Below are 17,537 nucleotides of genomic sequence, written 5' to 3'. Positions count from 1 at the left end.
GCACTACACTGAAACTTGTTCAAATGGCTCTGAGCACTATGCGACTTAACTTCTGAGGTCATCAGTCGCCTAGAACTTAGAACTAATTAAACCTAACTAACCTAAGGACATCACACACATCCATGCCCGAGGCAGGATTCGAACCTGCGACCGTAGCGGTCGCTCCGCTCCAGACTGCAGCGCCTAGAACCGCCCGGCCACTCCGGCCGGCACACTGAAACTTGACCATCTAGCTATGACTAGGGGTACTTACATCATATCGTACTTCGCCTTTTCAGCCGGCGACAAAGAGGGTCTCGTATTCTTTAGCGATGTTTCCAAATGATGCTGCGTGATGACAGGAGCGAGCTGAAAGAAACAACAACACTAAAATTACACGAAGAACTCACCAAAGGCTGAGAAATTAAAATCAAGTCGATTAACCCAAAACATGAAGCAAGATCCCAGTACACCGGGATTCTTACTCACGGTACAGAATAAACAGACTTTGGATAGAAGTTACTGGATCAAAACGCGCAGGATGGAAATTTACAGTCAGCTACATAGCAAACAATATCTATAACAACTAAACTGCAGACCGCAAGATACAGAGAAAGAACGGAAATCTAACCCTGAGTTACAGCTTCTTGCGAGAAAAGAAATCACTCACGCAATCAGAACCTAAAATTTTTAACGCCTGCCGTAAATAGTTTCCTTGCACAATGTACAAGACGTAGAAAGTAAAAATAAAAGTCCCGTGCATCTGTTCTCCTTCCTCCCCCCTCCACCCCCCCCCTTTGTTACGATCTTCAGGTTTAGGCATCTAAGCATGTCTTGTCTTTTCCCTTCTGTCGTCTATATTATAATTATCTTACACGATAAATCTTGCAAAGAATTCCTTTACTACAATTTCTTTCATTTTATCTATCTTTATATATACACTATATGATCAAAAGTATCCGGACACACCCAAAACATATGTTTTACATATTAAGTGCATTGTGCTGCCACCTACTGCCGTGTACTCCATATCAGTGACCTCAGTAGTCATTAGACATCGTGAGAGAGCAGCATGGGGCGCTCCGCGGAACTCACGGACTTCGAACGTGGTAAGGTGATTGGGTATCACTTGTTTCACACGTCTGTACGCGAGATTTCCACACTCCTAAACATCAATAGGTCCACTGCTTCCGATGTGATAGTGAAGTGGAAACGTGAAAGGACACGTACAGCACAAAAGCGTACAAGCCGATCTTGTCTGTTGACTGAGAGAGACCGCCGACAGTTGAAGAGGGTCGTAATGTGTAATAGACAGACATCTATCCAGACCATTAAACAGGAATCCCAAACTGCATCAGCATCCATTGAAAGTACTGTGGCAGTTAGCCAGGAGATGAGAAAACTTGGATTTCATGGCCAAGCGGCTGCTCATGAGCCACACTTCACGCCGATAAATGCCAAACGACGCCTCGCTTGGTGTAAGGAGCGTAAACATTGGACCATTCAACAGTGGTTCAACAGTGGAAAAACGTTGAGTGGAGTGACGAATCACGGTACACAATGTGGCGATCCGATGGCTGGGTGTGGGCATGGCGAATGCCCGGTGACATCATCTGCCAGCGTGTGTAGTGCCAACAGTCAAATTCGGAGGCTGTGGTGTTATGGTGTGGTCGTGTTTTTCATAGAGGGGACTTGCACCCCTTGCTGATTTGCGTGGCACTATCATGGTACATGCCTACATCGATGTTTTAAGCACCTTCTTACTTCCCACTGTTTAAGAGCAATTCAGGGATGGCGATTGCATCTGTCAATACGATCGAGTACCTGTTCTTAATGCACGGCCTGTGGCGGAGTGGTTACACGTCAATAACATGCAACTAATGGACGGGCCTGCACAAAGTCCTGACCTGAATCCTACAGAACACCTTTGGGATGTTTTGGAACGCTGACTTCGTGCCAGGACTCACCGACCAACATCGATACCTTTCCTCGGCGCAGCACTCCGGGAAGAATGGGCTGCCATTCCCCAAAAAACCTTCCAGCAACTGACTGAACGTATGCCTGTGAGAGTGGAAGCTATGATCAAGACTAAGGGTGGGCCAACACCATATTGAATACCAGCATTACCGATGGAGGGCGCCACGAACTTGTACGTCATTTTCAGTCAGGTGTCCGGATATTTTAGATCACATGTGAACATGCCACCTCCACTTCCATTTCAGTTTTTTACCGATCACTATGACTATATCTTCTCGCACATATAGACGATTATTCGTAAGTATCGATGGGGTTTCAAAAGTCAACTGCCAGAAAATAGCGACACATTTTCACTGTACAGGAGGTCCCGAGTTCGAGTATCGATCCAGCACACAGTTTTACTGCCAGGAAGTTTTATATCACTGCACACTCGGATGTAGAGTGAAAATGTCATCATGGTTTCTGTTCTCCACATACCATGAATTCCGCATACTTCAGTGAGTACGTGAACTACTTTGCTTGTGTGCTGGGTGACAAACTGTGTTTTCCACGGAATCCAGCTTCCAACTGTAATACAGTCGTGGTTGCACATATCTAAAACGATACCGTGCTCTGTCAACATAGTGGACAAACGCCAGCTCTGAAGGTCTGAGTAGCCACTGCATAAGACGTGCATGCCTGAGTACTACATATTGAGGACAGTCTGAACAATAGGTCTATCAAAATGTTTTTGAGCCTGCTTACACCCTGCCCTTCAGCTAATTGTACATGCTGGAACAATACAATCCGAGCCTATGTACTTGTACATTCTTCAATGAACATCTGGGGCCACAGTCTCCCTAGCCTGTATTTTTATGTGACACCTCGCCTATCAACCATATCTGCTATATGGTTAACAGCAAGTTTAGTCAGAGAGAATCTAGTGTCAGAGAGATTATTGGCAAATGACGTCAAATAACGTGTGTTTCTCTAGAACATTCGTCAACTGCTACAGAGTTTCGCGATTCCTTCGAGTTTTACGGTAGTAAGGTGTGTGAGTGGTCCCTCGGAAATTGCGACATATTCGTAAAGAAACAGCTGAATGTTTGTGACAAGCAAGAATACAAACATAATTGCTTCTCAATCCAAATACATAAATTTAATCTTTCGCTGTTTAATCAGACTGAAGTCACAAAATCGCAAAAAATCACTTCTGTGAGAGAGCACTCTTATATGCAAATAACATCGAATACTGCAGACCATTCTTCTACTACATTCATAAAAAATTTCAGAATCTTACACAAACGCAAAGATAAATACTAGAATATTGCAGGTCTCAAACCTACTTTTCTCCATTCCATAACACCTCTAACCGTTACGCACTGACGAATACATGGACAACTTTCAACAATGGTATCTTTCATCTTAGAATCTCCTTAAGGCTTTTACCGCCAATGTGTTATTAACTGACATTTAATTATAATAAATCCTACCAAGAGTGATGAGTTTGTGGTAATTCTTTAATGTGCCAAGCGAACGATACTGCGATGGCAACAGAAACTCTTCAGAACCGGATCCTTTTTTGGTGGAAAGAGGACAGGTCGATCAGCAACACATCAACAAACACGCGCAGCAGTGGCGGCTTCTGTGACCAGATTTACCATAAAGTCACTGCGGAAAAGATCTGCTGAACTTGACATTCCAAAGGACGTGCAGTGAAGACATGAAGCTTACTCATGATTACTCGAGATGTTTGCGACGTTCCCACAGCGGGGCAAAGTTTTGTGATTAGAAGAATGTGCAATTTACCGATCTTGTCGGAATAGGAGCTTTTTTTCTGGAGCAAGAAAGGCCCATATTATGACGAGGAGTTAGAGAATAATCCCGGAAATGTTACGATCTGGACTGCAACGTCCAGTAGGCACCTCATAAGGTCGTATTCCTTTGACAGTGTGATGAATCAGCGTTCTTAGTTGTAAATGTTACGTGAATGGTTTATTACAGAGCTCCAGAGACTGAACATTCTTGGTGACAGTTGGATTCAACAAGATGGTGCTCCTGCCCACTACGCTCTCCGTGTTCGAACATTCTTGGATGAAGTGTTACAGAGCCGATCGAGTGGCCTCCGAGGAGACCAGATCTGACAACATGCGATAGTTGCCAGTGGGAACAATTAAGCAGCTAGTCGCGAAACAACGATACCAGACAACTGCCGAATTAATGCAAGCTGTTAGGGAGACATTGAAGGACATCACGCCGCCTATTCTTCGGAAAATTTCACACAGGGCCTGGCGGCGCATCATTTTTTGCCGCGACAATGATGGCGCCCATACTGACGTTCTCGATCACTAAACAAACTGCAATGTAAAGTATCGACGTTTTTCACGTATCTGCTATAACACGGTCTAAATACACATCATGACCGAAAAAGAGGGAGATGACAGGACTTTAGGGCAAGGCTGTATATTCCAGGGGCGAGATGAACTAGGCTGCAACAGTAGCGTAATTACTACTAAGTTACTAAACCAGTCGTTTATTGTGCACTCCGAACCACAGTGCAACGTAGCATTTTCACATTTACAAGTCACTGTCAGAGGTGGAAAAAGCGAGAAGTGACAGAAAAATCGCAAGACCAATTGGAGAGCAACCTCGAAACCAATGGATTTGTAGTCTGGCATTTATCCACTGAGCCAACAACTCAAACTTTTGCATAAAGCACTAATTAATTATTTACAGCGATGAGCCTCCTCAGAAACTAACACTCTTTATAGGTGACACAGTGTAGATATAGAAATTAGCAAAAAAAAAAAAAAAAAATGCTGTATTAGTCCTCTCTATTCGTCAGTTAAGTGGGCGGATAACAAATTATCTATTTATTCGAATTATTATCTAGATGGAAATTTATTCAAATAATGTCCATTTCTTTTGATGGCTATCGAAAGAACGACCGTGTTGGTGACAAATTGGTGCGCATACTAAAAAACATGGTCGGCGGTTGCCTGCCTTCTTCCTCTTATCGACTTGTACCATCTAAAAAATTCCCACCCTGGACAGATCCCCAAAATCCAAAGGACAGAGTCGGTGTCAACCGCACCAGTGCATTCTTGAGCAATATGTGTAGCTGCTATTGGAGGACCCATTATCACTCTTTCCATACATAGTACGTACATCACCCAACACATAAAAAGCAACAGTCAGGCGCTATGAAACGATTTTTACCATAGTGTGGGCGGTGGGTAAGAACAAAAGATACGTAATTCAGTTTTATAAGTTGAAATGTTTGGAAATTTTGCGTGATTTTTGAATACCACAGCCTTTTGCAAGGGTATGAAAATTAATAGTGTGAAAAGCCAAGGTTCCAGAGGTTTAATGCACTGAAAGGAGAGTCGATGTATGCTTTCTGCCGTAGGTGCATCCTACCAATAGGCAGCGACATCTGCGTGCAAAGCCAAATCTTCGTCCCATTTTATTGGTGATGGAATATCTACAGTATATAGTGATTTTATCAGTGAGAAAATTGCTCCTTGCGGTACTCCTATATTAGGAAAGAATGGTGTCCATCTGCTGCCATTTATGAAAACCATTGTTGGCCTATCATCCCAGCAGTTCGCTATTAATTTGATTAATTCACTTGGAAAGCCCATCCTCATTAATTTTCAATATAATCAAGAGTGCTACATTTTATTAAATGCGAGCTCTACATCCAACATTGACGTCAGTGTGCAATCTCCAAAATTTAATGCCTGCGTGACATTGCTGGCAATTCTCAACATTGGGTCCATGGTGGAATGTCCTTTGAGGAAACCAGCTTATACTGATGGAAGTAGGTCTTTTTTATCGATAAATTTTTAGCTTCTGATACGTAAGACAGTATCAAACGTTTTGCCTATAACTGATAACAACATTATTGGGCGATTTGACTTTGAATCGTTCGATAACTTTCCTGGTTTCAGAATCAATATCAATTTAGATGTTTTCCAGTGTAATGGGATCTTTTATTGTAGGTGACTGTGATGAATAAACTTTGTAAAGATTTGATTAATTCATTTGGTGCTAATCTTAATGTTTTCCATCCATGCCTGGCGCATTACTTCTTCCGTGGTTGATAGCGATTATAATTTCTTGTTCCGTAAATTCGGTTGATAGCTGAGCATGATCTTCACCTAACTGTAAGTCGATCCATCTTTGTGAACGGAAGTCCTTCAAGTTGATTTCTGAGTAGTCTGTTTTTCTAGTCAATTCTGTCTTTTAAACAGGGTTGGCTATTTGTTTGAAGATATTATACATTTTACGTTTATAATATACTGTTTAGAATATATCTAGAATCCTCTGTCTTCCTGGAGTGATGGGTGGATCCGAGGGGACACACTCGTGTACCGCACTATTTGGGCCATACACAATTATTTTCTTATAGTCATTTATATCTCCTTTGTTGGTAAACTATTCAACATTTTGGATCCATATCATAGAAGTTAAAACAGAGATTAAAATAGGTGCACCAGTAGAGGAACAGTAACCACTAGCCTTTGCCTCTGCACTCGTAGATAACCCCAGTGTGAATGGGACTCTGGAGTGCGCGTCCCCTAGCTAACTCCCTTGATCTGGCTAATGCAGGATCATGCTAAGTGATGAGGTGAAGTCTCGGTGATAGTAAAATATTAACCACCGGGGCGACTCCACCAGATCGGATCAAGTCCCAGCTTTTCACACTGCTGTAAGTCAACTGGAAACAAGATAAAGTTCCTCACAAACAGCGCACACATGCTACGCTAGAGCGCATGCGTACAATTGAGTCCCTCTCAAGTGAAGAAACGTCGGTCTTTATTGACTCGGTGGGTCAAAATTTACATACGCGTCATTTGCCGATTCTGCTGAAGAAACGAAGTGAACACTTCCTCATCCTAGCATTCCATACTGCTTCCAAAATGGCAGCTGAACAAATGGTGACGCTGTTCACAACTCCTATGCGGAAAAACTTGTTTCCCCCTTCTGGTGAAGATGTACCAAAACCTTTTCTGAGCTCTTACAGATCCACGTCAGCAATCCACCCAAGTTGCTACACCGGTGAAGACATCACACACTGCTCTGTCTGCTTCTGCTCACAACGTGAATAACATCAGCACCTCCCTTCCAAATGGGCTCTTCAATATGGTCACGTATCAACAGATATCAGTCATGTTCGGACACTGTGATCGTAAAAACCACATTTATTGCAAGTGTCGGCAAGTACATGGTCGGGAAGTCGTCGTCACCGCAGGAGGCTATCGAGGGGCTGTTTTAGCTCCATGGTAGGGGCTTTCTTCGCCCCCACAACAATGCCCCAGCTCATTCCGCATAGGAAACACAACCACGTATGCTGCTTCTTTGGGCTGTCAAATTTTGCCTCACCCACTTATTTTCTAGACATAGTATTCACATCTTCCTCTTTCCTCGGATGAAGAAACCGTTGCGCGGCAGACAATTCCCAAATGATAACGATGTGGTTTCAGAGGTAGGACGTTTCCTGAACAGCCAAAATGCAGACATGTACAACCAAGGTCTCCGCCAAGAAATTCATTGTTGCAAATTTTGAAGCTTGATTTTGCAGCATGTCACAGCATTAAAACTTTACGACTAACCCTCGTACGTCTGAACTTCAGATAAGTACGAAAATAAGTTCCAGAAACGAGCTATTTTATGTCACAGTGGTCACATTGCTTTATCCAGTCACCGTTCAGGCAGAGACAGATCCGACACGGGACGGCGTCAGAGTGAGGGATTTCCTGAAGTGGCCCAGATTGTGCGCCAGGAGGGTGGGTGGCAGGGGCCTCACCCCCGCCGAGCACGTAGCCCGACGACATCGGAGGCTGGCCGCCGCGCCGATACAATCCAGCGCTGATAATTACATCGTTAACTAACGGCGCGCTATTCTACCTTGCGCTGATCGGCCGTAATGGCTTGCCAGGGGCGGCGCGATAAACCTGCGCAGAAACTCAGCAAGATGACATTGTTATCTGGCGGCGCGTTAGGCCCGCCTCGGCCTGCTGCCAGCGCGGATCAGCTAACAGCCCGGGTGATTCCCCGCCCTCCCACCACGACCGCCACCATTCCACGATAGTTGGTGCCAGTAAACACTCGATTATTTACCGAATCGAACTCCCATGTATAAAACAACTTCAAAAGTTCGACTACTTTACTTTTTAGTTAATGTGTTAAAAAAGTTCAGAAAATGTTTGAAATTAAATTTAAAATTTTTTGGAAGTCGTTAAACGCTCTCAGTATGAAGTACTGTGTGAATATAGTCTGAGTAACTGGCGCTCCACTTTAAGCAAAATCAAGTTTCTCAGGCATCACAATGTTTATGGCGCCGTATCTCCTGAACTACGAGCCATGCAATGATATAATGTTGCAGGTACATTCAATGGTATATACTCGTATGTCTACTGTCTGAAAAATGTGTTCAAGTTTTACGGCATGAACAGTGGTAATTTTACTAAGCGATAAACTTTTTTTCCCTTTCATCTTTGGGGGCTTTTTTAATAGGTTTTACAAAAGCATATAACAATCAAAATTGTACAGAATTCTTTTGGAACGAGGAATACCAAAGAAGTATGTTAGACTTATAAAAGCGAGTTTGAAAAACACAAAAGGTAGAGTACGCGTGGGGAAATTGGAGTCAGAAGAATTTGTAATAAAGAACGGACTTAAGCAGGGAGATGCCTTGTCTCCGCTACTTTTTAATTTAGTCCTAGAATATATTGTACGAATGGCAGCAGATAATTCAGAGGGTGCGGAGTTAAATGGAAATATTAAGATATTAGGGTATGCAGATGATCTAAACATCATTAGCGATAGGAAAGAATCTGTAACAGCAAATGCGAATGCGTTAATCAAGGCTAGTGAAGATGTAGGTCTAAGGATAAGTGAAGACAAAACTAAATACCTGGTTACTACTAGAATGCCAACAGCAGTAGGTCAGGAAATGTTAAGAGTTGGAGACATGCAGTTTGAAAAAGTGAACACATTTAAGTATCTAGGTGTGGACATCACTTCGAGAAATGAGATCGAATCCGAACTGAAGAAGAGATTACGGGCGGGAAACGCGTGCTACTTCCCACTGAATAGATTACTTTCATCACGGATATTGTCTAGGAATTTAAAGATTAGAATATACAAAACTATTATTCTACCAGTTATGCTGTATGGGTGTGAGACTTGGTCTCTCACTGTGCAAAATGAAAAGCCGTTTCGAGTATTTGAAAAAAAAAATTTTGAGGAAAATTTTCGGAGCAAAAAGGGATCACATTAGCGGAGAGTGGCGGAAACTGCATAACGAAGAGGTTCATGAACTCTATTCAAGCCCTGACATAATCAGTATTATGAAATCACGTACGCTGCGATGGGCGGGTCACGTAGCTCGAATGGACGAGGGCAGGGCAGCGCGCAGAGTACTGGTAGGGCACCTAGAGGGAAAACGTCCTGTGGGGAGACCGAGTCGTAGATGGGAGGACAATGTGAAGGCTGATTTAAGGAGCCTAGGTATTGAAGGTGAATGGAAGGAAATAGCCCAAGACAGGGACAGGTCGCGAAAATGCGTTGCTGCGGTAATGGGCTCTCGAGTCCGGTATGACCAGTGAGTAAGTAAGTAATCTTTGGAAGGGGGGGGGAGGGGAGGAGAGAGGAGGGGAGGGGAGGGGCGAGGGGAAGGAGTCAGCGAGAAAAAAGATTTCTCAAAGATTTGAAATTATGTGTAATGTTTGTTGCAAGTAACTAGGTGCTCTTTCAAAAATACTGGATCCATCTCTCTTTCTCTCCCACTAGCACTGTCTCCTCTCTCTTCCACCGTCGCTGTCTCTAGACTACTCTCTTTCACCACAAAAAAGCGCGACTACGCTCTCAAGCCAAAATTTTTAGTGAGGTAGGCGGAATGAGGAATGAGACAGCTGGTTTCCCCACTTTTCTGTCAGAGCCTATTAAAAGGAAAAATATCCGCCTTTAATCTTTTCCGACAGAAGAATTTTACCGCTGGTTCCCTGCTTTTCCCTGCTACAGCAGGGTGTGCTGCTTATATAAAACGAATTCTGGAGGTCAGTAGCGTTTTGATAGTTTATTTATATACTTCCACACATTTACATTCTTTGACACATATAAATAACAAATAAGTATGCATAATAAAAGGTTAACACAAAATCGTCTCCCATCCAACCCAAGTTCACTTTACACTACTTTACATAAAATGCCACAACTTTTTAGACTACACGTACAGTACACAAAAACGTGGTGTTTGATTTGCAAGTACAAAGAATTTCGTAGGACATAATAATTCTTTATAAGGTGCTTACGCCGCCAGGTGGCACCATCGAACAACTTCCAGGCCAGTACCGCCTATAAAGTCGTGAAGTGCCCATTATACAGAGACAGCGCATCAGTATTTTACTGGTGAAAAACTGTCGACTAAAGACATAGTCTGGTGACCTTAAAAGCCTTGAGATGACCCTAGAACCCTTGCCATGTATTCACAACGTCAATTAAAACTACATTTGCGCCTCGGAGCGTACGTTATGTGCATAAGTACGGTAACGTTGAACCTCTGGATCTCGGTAACGGATAATTTTACCGAAAAGAGTTTCGAAGTTCCCCGAGAACATGATCTTAAGAACACACGATAAAATCTTCCACGATTTGCGGTGAACAGAAATCATGAAAGTGGGCATCCACACAACTGATACTTCTGATACCCAAAAATCATGGATTTTCGGGATTTTCTAAGGAATCGCCCATAAATAAATTGTGCTTTTATAAGTCGCCTAAAACCCACCCTCAATCAATTCTAATTCAAAAGAGCCGACGTATTTGCTCAATGTTAATGGGCTGGAGGACGGGTGTAATGTTGAAATTTTGACCGTGTACTGTACGATAGCTACAGTACGGCCGTTCTTCAGATAGGTATACAAATGGTCGGTAAGCCAAGAGCTACACAAAACACTTCGTCCTTTGTCTCTGTGATCATAGAATCTGACATATGGCCGCTGAAAAATCTCATTTTCGCGCGTAGCTTTTTGAATTATGTTGGTACAGTGCACTATCGTACATAACATTGATAACAGAACAAATTAAGAATGACTTTATATCAGAAGTAACTGAGTTTTTATATTTAAAGGAGTTAATGAGAATGACTGGGCGGACAATATATGAAACAGAAGATTAAAAAGAGTTTAAACAGTGTTTTCAAAATCTAAAATTCCAGTAAAACAGAAGCGAATGTTTACAGCAGGTGTGCGTTAACAGTGTTTACTTTTGCCAGTGAGCCCTCGGTATTCTGCGTACAAACAATTCTAAAATATGAGGGTTGCTCAGCAAGCGGCGGAGAAATGCATGTTGGGCATTGGGGGAGACAAGAAAACCAAAACACGGATCGGGTAAAAGACTGGACAGGAAGACGTAATTATGCGCTGTTTTTGTTGTTATCGGTCCGGAGACTAGCTCTATGCAGCTGACCACGCTAGCATATGCTGTGTAAGTCTCTTCACCTCTGCGTAACGATTGCAACCTGCAGCCACTTGAACCTGCTTACTGTATTCACCAGTTTTACCTCCCGTACTTCCCATCATGATCAAACTGACCATTCGCTGAGGTTTCAGGACGAGTCCCATCAAAAGAGCCCTTCCTTTGGTCAAGTTCAGCCTTACATTAGAAATGTCAATTAAATGAAATGGGGCTGTGCAGGACATGCAGCCAGCCGAGGCTGGCAGATGGGACCAAGGCAGTTGACTACTGGATTCCAAGGGCGTTAGAGAAGGGCAGGACGACGACCTAATGGAATGTGCGTATATAACATAACAAAGCGTCAAGGAGCAGCCCAGTTGCTTATCGCTAAAGGAGTGGTTGATGACAATGACGTTGCAAATAACGATTTACAGGCATCCTGTATGAACGTTGATATTTCATGCTGTGTCAACATTATTTTGAAACAAAATTTTACTACTTTCCGCAGTCAAGTCAAAAATAAAGCTGGGTGTTGGTTATTCGCCGGTGGAGACTCGTCAGATGGGCAATTAGCAAATTCGCCGAATTTGCCTCATGAACTGCAAATGTCCTACCGTATGTCCCAAGCAACACTAACTCTCTGCCAGAGTCGCTGGTTGCGGAAGAAGACAAACATGGCCCTTCACATACAGTCTCTAAGCCTCTCAGTTAATCAAGCCTTAGTTTTGACAGGATGAGCGGTGCAAAACAGAGCCGATTAAGTCCAGTTCATCTACCAGGAAGATTGTCTTCTACGAGTAAATGAGTATCAGTGGTGAATGGGGAGGACAGTAACTTGTCCTATCTGGAAGAAAGTGTTCCTGTAGTCTGTTTACATCTGTGACACAGTTTACAGCTACATTACACAATACCCAAGGGACAACTCCCTTTTATGGTCTCTTTTCTCTTATTTATTGTTCATTCTATTTGCCCCTGATGAGGTAAGTATGTCAATAGGCATACTCGAACTTTTCAAAAACATGGTTCAAATGGCTCTGAGCACTATGGGACTTAACTGCTGTGGTCATCAGTTCCCTAGAACTTAGAACTACTTAAACCTAACTAACCTAAGGACATCACACACATCCATGCCTGAGGCAGGATTCGAACCTGCGACCGTATCGGTCGCGCGGTTCCAGACTGTAGCGCCTAGAACCGCTCGGCCACTCCGGCCGGCTCGAACTTTTCATAACGTTCGCTAACTTACTAAAAAACTTAAATTAAAAAATTGATACACAGGGTTTCCCAGAAGTTCTCGTAAACCTCATCCTTTGTAAAACTGGGAAATACACTGTTGTTTTGTACATATTCCTTCTTTGAAACTGGCAAAATGTTTGTTAACAGTACTGTATCGTTGTGTCTCAACACTGCAGCCTTTCAGTTGAGAAGAAGCCATCGCTGATGTGAGTGGGAACAGTTTCACTCTTGTGCAGGACTTAGTTTTGTGTGTGTGTGTGTGTGTGTGTGTGTGTGTGTGTGTGTGTGTGTGTGTGTGTGTGTGTGTGTGTGAATGATCAAATTAAAAATTGAAATTTGAAAATGAATTATCTAACAACGGCATGAAGCAGCGAGTTCCAAACTGCCGTGCTTTGCTGGCACAGTTTCGAAATGCCGTGTCTTGCTTAAGTACGTAATTTTCTCATGACTGTACGATGTATTGCAGTTCACACAGGAGGAATGTTGTTTTCTGGTCTATGGAAAAACTTCATTTCGTGGAAGAGTTGGAAAGGCACCCGCCTCAAGTTATGACATGGCGCGGGCTGGCATTACGATACCTGTTCGTACCATATTTTCGAACGATAACGCTGACTGGAAATTCTTCAGAATTTCAGGATAGTTTCAGTAGTGGCTCAAATGGCTCTGAGCACTATGGGACTCAACTGCTGTGGTCATAAGTCCCCTGGAAATTCTTATTTGGACATGTTTCAAACGTAGTAACACCTCAGCCCAAAGGCAAAGGAATCGCGGATCAATGTTGTTACATCATGTCGGAGGTCCAGCACAGCTTACTATTCCTTGATGAACAGTTTCTAGGTCTCTCGCATTTGACGTGTGGTGCAGCAACATCTGTAGGGCCATTTAACTGGCCACCTCGAAGCACGGACCTTACCAAGCCGGATAAATAATAATGGGAAATAAACAAGCACCACGTAGCTCAACGTCGGTACAAGACTACGTACGAAATGCGCAAAAATGTTGAGGTAGCCTTTAGAACCATAATTCCTGAGATGTTCCGTAAGATGTCAAGAGGGACATGGAGACGCATAGATCTCTGCGTAAGCCACGATGGTGCACAAACAGATCCGCTGGATACAAAGTTCCTATGCATAAGTACTGAGATATGCAATATACTATTCTGACATAGGCGTACAGGGACTCCTCGCTCAAACATGAAATGTACTTACCGACATGCTAAAGCTGTTCAAAATAATACGGGACTGTGCAATGCTGACGATTGTCTAGCTTCTTCAGGTAGAAGTGATTGACTGTGATGAAAGGAAGTAATATGGATAGCAGAATGTGCGCCTTACGGAAATGTGCTACAGGGACATGTATAAGGTCCGACATATGAACTGAACATGCACAACACGCCTCTGTACAAACTCGTATAAATAAATTTGTCAAGCTGACGCTTCACTTAAGTTACAGCGTTAACACGCACCAAAATAACAAAAATACGCCAAGCTCCCGATAATCCGGGATAATGCGGACGCGATACCGCACGGATAACAGAAAAACACGGATAATCCAAAATGCAAGTATGTTTACCCGTAAACTGTTTCATGTCCTATTTGAAAGCCCAATTAGAAAACTACTTCGTGTCATTTGCTTTCAGTTCACTGTCGAGAAATAATCGCGTAATTCAATCTGTTTCTGCTTTTCATTCGCTTTTTTTCCTGACGACGTTTCTCGTTTTCGAAGAGTCGAAACATCAGGGCAATCAAAGGAATTTTACCCTGTATACTCTAACAACAGACACACACACTTCAGCTCCTCGACGAACGTGATAGCGAATTCCTCTGTCTCCTCGTCCCGTCTCTTTTCCTCTGACTAACAACTTTGTTCGCTACATCCGTGTCACTTAGCTGCTATAGCTCCGTTTCATAGGCATGGCTATTTTAAGACACGCAAATGTTTTCGGTCATCGATGTCTTCGTAAGCAAAAATATGTTTCGCAATACAGGTGAGACGAGTAGCAGTATCACATTCCTCACTTCTATAACTTTCAGACCTTAGTTTCACGGATGGTGGCGTCATTCTCTTCAGAGGGGCGAACCGCTACTCCCGCCTTTACGTTTTCCCAACCCTCGTCTGTACCACGGATTACAATGAGCACGTTCAGTGATTTCTAAAAACCGAGGACGTCCAACGGCAGCAATGGTACCAGAGGTGACTTCCGGTTACACAACACATTATTGTTATTTAAATCGCCGAACCGTCCAAGGATAATCTGCAACCGGGCTAATCCTCACCCTGTTAATCGGAAGATTGCTGCATCACTGATATAGTAGTTAAAGAAAAAACAATGACTTCGATTACAAACACATTTCACTGAGGTTCATTTCCTTTGTCTAAACATACACGGCTAAATGCTCCAAGTTTGTTCTTCTTCCCTCTCCTCTACCGGTTCACTGGGTGTTGTGTGATGTCCTTAGGTTAGTTAGGTTTAAGTAGTTCTAAGTTCTAGGGGACTGATGACCATAGATGATAAGTCCCATAGTGCTCAGAGCCATTTGAACCATTTTTTTTTCTACTGGTTCTGGTTTTCCCTATTTGTTGATTTTCGTCTGTTGTCGCTTTGTGTACATCGCATTTGGTCACGTTCTCTACTTACAGCGTTCATTTCGCTTTTTAATTCTCGGTACATCGTCTTTCTGATACTCTTTGAGATATCTCCCATCATGGCTTGCAACCGTAGGAGAGACTGAACAAAGACCTTGGGTACAGAAGGAAATTATAGAAACAGAAATGTTGAATTCAGATACGTGGAAAGGACAGAAATTCCAGGTCCGTCACCTTCACTCACGCGTCTTGCCGCCCACAGTTTCCACGAGAAGATATCACAAAATGAATCATATCGCGACCCCAAGGAGAACTACATCTGTAAACTTTGCAACAAGTCATACCCCAAAACTCATTCAGTGAGGTATGAAAGGAGAACTCAACCACCAAGCACATTAACAAAAGACTGGTGAAATCATAACTCAAATGTAACTATATGGGTGTGATAAAGTGATCAAACATTTGATTTTTAAATGAAAAGTGCCAAGCTAAAGCCTATGCCATCATCATGACGTAAGGTTCTGGTGACGTCCGTAATCAAATTATCTGGATGCTGATATGAATCTTCCAACAGGGCTTGCCGTCGTGTAGATCGGTCTTCTGGTGCAAGTCTTTATAGCTGACGCCTTTTCGGCGACTTGCGTGTCGATGAGGATAAAATGATGTCGAACACAACACCCATTGTAGGTAGGCTCTTTAGGCTTTTATGTTGTAACGCCACGTCGTGCTGTGTATGAAAAGCGCTGACTGCGCTGTGTGCAGTCTGTGGCTGGTTGGGGTGAGCCGCTAGCAGTGGTGAATGTGGAGAGAGAGATGCCAGAGTTTTGAGAGGTTACTATAACCGGACGATCAGGACGTGTGCCCGAAAAAAAAAAAAAACTTTTGAAGATTATTGAGGTAAAACGGCCGGCCGATGTGACCGAGCGGTTCTAGGCGCTTCAGTCTGGAACCACGCGACCGCTACGGTCGCAGGTTCGAATCGTGCCCCGGGCTTGGATGTGTGTGATGTCCTTAGGTTAGTTAGGTTTAAGTAGTTCTAAGTTCTAGGGGACTGATGACCTCAGATGTTAAGTCTCACAGTGCTCGTAAGTGATTCATGAAAGGTGTACGTCATTGTTAGTCAGGGCCATTCTTTTGTAGGGATTATTGAAAGTCAGATTGCTTTGCGCTAAAAAATTGTGTGTCAGTTTAGTGATGATCAGAATAAGTAAAGAGAAAACTGTTTGAGTACGTTGAGTTTTGCTCAGCTGTTTCTGTGTCAAATAACGTAAGAGTTTTTCCAGCACTATTCTTAATTTTTCTAAGGGGACGTTTCACCAGTCCCCCAGTGGAGGAAATCGAAACCAGGCCACTCGCTTGGGATTCTGCCGTGCCGATTCACCTATGGAGGCGAAGTCCAATACCATTGATTAATCCACACGGTCAGCCAATTGTACAAAGTTCCACTGTTGCTGGTGTCGCGTGTAAACAGTGCAAATGTTATATTATAAATATTTAAATTAGATTCTAAAATTTCATCTATAGATAATAATAGAGGAATCCAATGAGAGCAGTAATGCGGTCCTTCACCGGGAGCGGTCTAGAGACACGTGGGTAGGCTAATCCTTGAGAGCGGCAGCAGGACGGGGGGTTTGAAGCTGATCCGTCACGCAGGAGAGTCGAGTTTTTCCCGCACTGCGCCGCCTCCGCCAGTAGGGAAGCTCGTAACATAAGAGGCGTTGCCGATAAGGCTGGAACGCCCGGAATGGTACACACTGCACGCAGTGCGTAATGTGCGGCCTTTTATCGACGCTCGCGTAAATCTGTTCTTTGGACATTTTCACAGCTCCAGCGGTCGTCAGCGAGTCCTTCCTTACGAGTTACTACTTGTATAACGCTCTGCGCTGATGTTTCTTGCTAGCTTCACAATCGATCACAAAACTGCGGCGACTGCCATTCCACTTTAGAGAGAAGTGCTCGACGCAGACGCTTCCGTTCCAGTGTGAAAAGTGCATAGCAAAAGTAGTATACAACTGTAAGAAGTTTCTGCCGAATACGCACCATACAATTTGCAACGCACTGGGTCTTGGCGGCCTTTTACCCGAATTAAAAACTGTGTGCAGGACCACACTGCTCTGTATCTGATAGATCTGCGTCCAAAAATGGTTCCTTTGCTTACATAATGCAGTAATACCAACTCTTTCTTTCCTTCTCTCTCTCATAGCACTGCTAACTACACGCTACATAAAGGCAGAAGACTAAATAACTGCGACTTTGTTTTTATTAAACTGCACGATGGTATATCGGGAAACAAGGACAGAAATATCCTGTAAGTA

General features: G+C 43.3%; 1 protein-coding gene across 3 annotated transcripts in view; it reads right to left on the bottom strand.

Moving 5' to 3' along the window:
* Positions 1-17,537, bottom strand: part of LOC126236747 (peroxisome biogenesis factor 1) — a 404,197-nt gene that overhangs the window by 18,843 nt on the left and 367,817 nt on the right. For all 3 annotated transcript variants that reach the window (XR_007544978.1, XM_049946282.1, XM_049946283.1), the window contains one exon: positions 254-348. Coding sequence is in view for 2 of the 3 variants with exons in the window: in XM_049946282.1 (XP_049802239.1) it covers positions 254-348 (95 nt within the window). In the remaining variant the exon portion in view is untranslated. The remainder of the gene's footprint in view (positions 1-253; positions 349-17,537) is intronic.

This window comes from Schistocerca nitens, chromosome 2 (assembly GCF_023898315.1).
Source record: "Schistocerca nitens isolate TAMUIC-IGC-003100 chromosome 2, iqSchNite1.1, whole genome shotgun sequence".
Classification (NCBI taxonomy): Eukaryota; Metazoa; Arthropoda; class Insecta; order Orthoptera; family Acrididae; genus Schistocerca; species Schistocerca nitens.
Note: the sequence above shows the minus strand (reverse complement) of the source record. Positions and strands in the feature narration are given on the sequence as shown.